We start from the raw sequence: 5492 nt of genomic DNA on the forward strand, positions 1-5492 counted from the left end.
TCTTACTGAGTCCACATTGCTTTGTTGTGATTGCACTCGCTGGGCAATATTGCGCTGCACTTTGAGCAGAACAAGCTAATGTTGAACAAAATTTTCACGGCGAACAATCAAAAAGTTATTTTTTCTAACAATGTTACTTAACCAGTCGTCGTTTAGCAAACCACTTGACGTGACATGCTCTAAAAATCAGATTGGCCTTCATTTAATCATAAAGTGTGCTTTTCCAGTGGTGGCTCGTGATGTTTGTAAGCAGTGGGGCTGCAAACGACTTTGCGGGGGTCTCCGCTCAGAAAAATTTGAAAAATTGCATTAAATTACATTTGTTGCGTTCTGAGCATGTTTTACCCCAAATTTTGAAAAAATGCATTCAAACTTTGTTGAAAAGTTGATGTATTCCTAAGCTGTATTTAAAAAAAACTAACAGTATTGCTTTGGAGACAAACTTTACTAGTATTGAGCTTAGTCTTGACTAGCCTAGCCGTTGCATACAAGGTTCAAGTGATTTTGAGATGCCCTAGCACTTTCTATAACTTGTGGAATACCCCTAACTCTACAGCTAACACTTCTACATTCATGGCTCATCGCTACTCTGCGAAATAAAAACTAACTTTAAAAAGTCTGTAAAGTTATTCGGTTGGGTGGGGCTGTTTTCCATGCAGCCCCAACAGATTCAAAAATTGCTGTAAAATACCAAAAGAGGTGGAGCTTCAAGGATAATTTTTAGCCAATCAGAGCGCTTGAAATCCCTAATCTCGGGCTGCAAAGAAGTTTGCCCAAAATCGGTGTTGCCAAACGAAACTTTTAATATTTTAATTTTCGATCCGCAATTCTTCAGTGAAAAAAGTAACCGGGTCGGACAAACACAGAAGAAAACATATTTCCCCTCACTTTCTTTCAGGTGGGGCTGCTGCAGCCCTATGGCACGAGCCGCCACTGTGCTTTGCATTGTTTTGTAAAATGAATTGAAACGTTTCAACAATCGCTTGATCGATCAAAAAACAGAAATACCGCTTTAAAACTCCGTCAAGTGCGAAAACTGACTCCTCAAGCGTCCTGCAAAACATAGAATTTGCTATTGGCTTGAAAGGTCGTCTATAATGTCCCTGGTCTGCAACGTCATTGTACTTTGTTTGAAACGTATCTGCATGCACTGAAGAGTTTATTCACACGGTTTTGTTTGTGCAATGAACTATTTTATGGATGACAGCTGCGCCTCTTGATAGGCTACGCTGATTACAACACTTCACTTTGTAATGTCACAAATGTCGCACGACCCTAAATTTCAACTTGAACGTAATTATTCGCCATTGAGGTCGGAACTTCACTTCACTTCGTTCCTGTTGAGTTGATTGCCATTGCCAAGTTAAATCAAATCATCGGCAACCCTGCTTATGCCAGACGGAAAAACTGAGTTCCTCGTCCCGTAGTAAAGTCCTAAAAGACAAGATTTTATAATCACGTCAACTATATAAGGATTACTCTGAATGACAATAAACAAATAAATGCATGTGATTCCACTTCAGACAATTGCTGAAAAACACGATTTGGTTCAAAATCATACCTGCAATTAGTCAAAAACTAGTTTTTTTAAGAACTTTTTTCTACAGTTGACAGATTTTTCGATAATCAGAAGCGGTCATAGAAAACCATTTCTTTTGCGCATAACAACTTTGTCACTTTACAAATAAGTAAAAATTGGGGTATTTAGAAATTCAAGGGCCGTGCTCCACATTGTTATGGCTTTGCCGTAGTCTTGAGTACTTCATCGGGGTCATTTATTTCTTTAATATTTTCGTCTGATAAATCTATTCAGCACTTCAGTGTTGCACCCCGCCTCCTCAATTTAGTGGCCATCAGAGATGAAACTGCATCTTTTGATACTCACGATTTTAGGACAGAAATGCAAAATTGTTCTTTATCTTGAAATGGGACTGCAATTATGGGGCGATGCCTCTTTTTTAACATATCTCTATTGTTGCTGACGTTGTTACTTCCTATCAAATATTCATCATTACGTCACGTTCTACAATAGTATGACTTTGCAATAAAAAATACCAACCATATTTGAAAATAGCGTGCACCAAAAATTATCATTCAAAATTTAAAATTTACTCCAAAAACTAGTTTTTAATAATTTTTTTCTGTTTTCGATACGATTTTCGGCTCGTTGAAGTAGTAATAGGAAACCGCATTTTCTGCATTTTGACACTAATTTTCTTCCTCTACCATAAACAGTTTTTAAAATACGTGAAATTATGAGATTTAGAACTTCATTAACATCTTTATATCGTCACAATAAGCTAAACTTTTGGGTATTGAATTTTTACCCAAAACCTCACTGCATCAGACTCCAGACTTTTTGAAAATCGAAGGTGAAATATGAAACACTCTAAATTGAAATCTAATATATTCGCAACTTCAGAAGCGTTTAAGCTTGAAAAAGGTCTATTCTACTTTATATTGAACTAAATTTTGAAGGAATATAGTTTAATTTCTTTTATTAACTTTAAAATAGCAAAGATTTACTGTTTTTGTCAATTCAAAAGTCAAACTTCAAAGTTTACGGCAACAAACACAAGTATTTAATAAAATACAATTTAAAAAGAGTGTAAATTTAGTCCTGTTGTAAACCTTTGGGCTAAATGTTCTACAGTCTCAAACCTTATACATCATTCTAGAGCGGGCAAAAATCTGTCTCAATTTAAATTGATCAAACAACTTTATTTAAACAATGTGATTGTATTTGGTTTGCCCATCTCATCTATACGAGATATGACGTATTTAAATGCCACGTCTATCTCCGTTGGCCAATCGGATTGTTTTACGCCTATTTCTATTCGAGCAAATACGTCATAACCGGCAATGTTTGCAAGTTTTAGAGAAAAACAAAAACAAATGTTCTATTTTAAAACAGGGAGTATTTTTAAAAGACAGTCTAACAACCTGCATAGCTTTCGCAAGTCACAATCAGGCGTCAACGAAGACACATAAAAATATTTACAATCACAGTATCATCATCATTGTCAGCCATTGTTGTTCCACTGCAGGATGAAGGCCTTCCCCATATCTTTATAATTTTGTCTGTCTTTGCATGTTTGTGTCCAGCGTCCATTCCAGATTTTAATCACAATATACCGAACAGAATTTTATAATATAGACTTTAAGAAGATCAAGGAGAAAAATCGATGATGTCACAAACACTTGACATGTGACTTGGTGTTTTGGCAAACTAAATCCTTCGACACATTAGAATTGAACACAAAATCAGACATAAGAAATAGGGTTGGGATTTCGGAATCAAATTTCAAATCACGGGATTTTTACTTCTTAATCCCGGGATTTGTCGGGATTGGCAAAGTAGGAAAATGCACATGCAAGCTACACAAACCACATTTACTTATTGCAATACTGACGCAAAAACATGAGAGCATCGAGAGTATCATCGTTAAGACGATTTCTAATTTTGCTGGCAAAATATCGAATAGCTGAAAATACACGTTCAGCCTCAACAGATGTTGACTTAGTACTTTTCAATGCCCCATATAAATTGTTCAGGTTTTTTGGCCTTTTTTGCTTGCTTCATATAGCAGCATTTTTTTTGCATTACTCGAACGCTACATCAAAGTTTTATGCTTCTTCACTTTCATCTTCTGCTACGAACGCATGCAGCTCATGAGCTAAAGTCATTTCAGTTTCATGGCTACTATCTTCTGATAATATAATATAAGCGATATGGCGCTACATCTGCTTTTGTAGATATTTTCTGAAAATCCCGAGATTTTAACAAAATTAATCCCGGGATCGGGATCAGAAAAATGGGTTAAAATCTCGTGATTCCGGGATCGGGATTTCCCAGGGTCCCAACCCTCATAAGAAATTAATCAAATGTCAACCAAATGCTTGAGGTGTTTTAATTCTGGTATTTCCTTAAATTTCCAAACATTCCACTCTGGATCATAAACCTCGACAGCACCTGATCCTCCTCCTGCGACGTATATTTTTCCATTTAAAACGCCAGCTCCATGACTGGATCTTGGATAATTCATCTCTGCAACATTGCACCAAGTTTGGTTCCGTGGATCAAACAGTTCGACTGATTTGAGGTGTTCATATTTATTTCCTCCTATTGCGTATATTTGATCATTGAGAACAACACCTGCTAGACCAGACCTTCCAACTTTCATTGAAGGAACAATATTCCAACCACCTTGGCGAGGATCATGATGTTCAACCGAGTTTAAGTAACCATTGTTCAAACCACCAATTGCATATATTCCTCCGCTGGTGGAAACTAGTGCAAAGTCACAACGTCCTTCATTCATGTCATCAATCCTGTTCCATTTGTTCTCGTCAATGTTATAATATTCTCCAGATCGTGAAGCACTCATTCCATCCCATCCACCACAATTGTAAATGCAATCATCGAAAACAACAGAAGCACCACCTTCTCTCTTTACATTTGTAGAAGCTAATGTCTTCCAACCTGACGCCTGGTCGTCCAAATTTAATGTTTCCACTGCATTGGTGTTACTTCCACTTATGATGTAAACTTTCCTCTTGTGACTTGCAATAGATCCCCAAGTATGAGTAAACAATGGTTTTGATAGTTTGGTTATTTCTTTGTTTATTAGGTCACATTTCAATATTTGCTTTCCAGTGAATGCAATGAAGCGGTTTTCTGGTTTTTCTTGCACAAAAACAGCTTGATTGCTTTGTTGAAATCGAATTCGGGAAACTGTTATTTGAAAACACATTTTGAGACATTCATTGGAATTCATGATCAATTCTTCTTGGCTGACAACATTTTGTAAGAAATCTCCAGATAAATTTTCAAGTTTCAACGAACTGAAAAGCTCAATCAAGTGTTGCTTACGTGCATCGACGTCATGTTTGATCCATTCAATCATTCCATGGAAAACTATTTCCTCAGATGTCACCTGTTTATTTTCCATTCGAAAAATTGTTTTCATGTTTTCAATTTTCAATTCGTTGAATTGTTTTTCCTTAATAAAATTTTCAAAGTTGTTTGCAATCACTAAATCTGCTTTTTCTACAAGTTTGTCAACATCATACAACTTTGAGTACGATCGAATTTGTAGACAGTTTGTTTCATCAATTTCCTCAAGTAAAAACTCCACACAGAATTCCTTCAAGTGAGGAATCCCCATGTAATTTGCTGCTTCTATTAAGTTGTAAACATTCTCACTTGTGATTGTGATGTCACAAGTGTAAATGAAGTTTAAAACAGCTTCAAGTGTTTCTTCAGTCACTCCTTGGACATTTCCTTTTCTTTCATACTTTTCTTTCATTTCAACAGAAAACATTTTAGAGAAAAATGTTGAAAACACTCCAAGAATACATTTGTGTCCAGCAAAACCATTGGATCCAGCAGTTACAGTGACATCACAAAAGTTTTTCATTTTGACTCTGTCATTGTTCAACATTGACAAAATTTCCAAAGCGTGATCACTTTTATAGTTTTTAGATTTCAT

At 36.1% G+C, this 5492-nt stretch overlaps 1 protein-coding gene across 1 annotated transcript; it reads right to left on the bottom strand.

Moving 5' to 3' along the window:
• Nucleotides 1–3881: 3881 nt before the first annotated feature.
• LOC145783619 (kelch-like protein 12) lies at nucleotides 3882–5492 on the bottom strand. Its single transcript, XM_082595511.1, has one exon. It carries the CDS (start codon nucleotides 5490–5492, stop codon nucleotides 3882–3884), a length of 1611 nt encoding a protein of 536 aa, XP_082451637.1.

This window comes from Aplidium turbinatum, chromosome 14 (genome assembly GCF_918807975.1).
Source record: "Aplidium turbinatum chromosome 14, kaAplTurb1.1, whole genome shotgun sequence".
In the NCBI taxonomy this organism is placed as follows: Eukaryota; Metazoa; Chordata; class Ascidiacea; order Aplousobranchia; family Polyclinidae; genus Aplidium; species Aplidium turbinatum.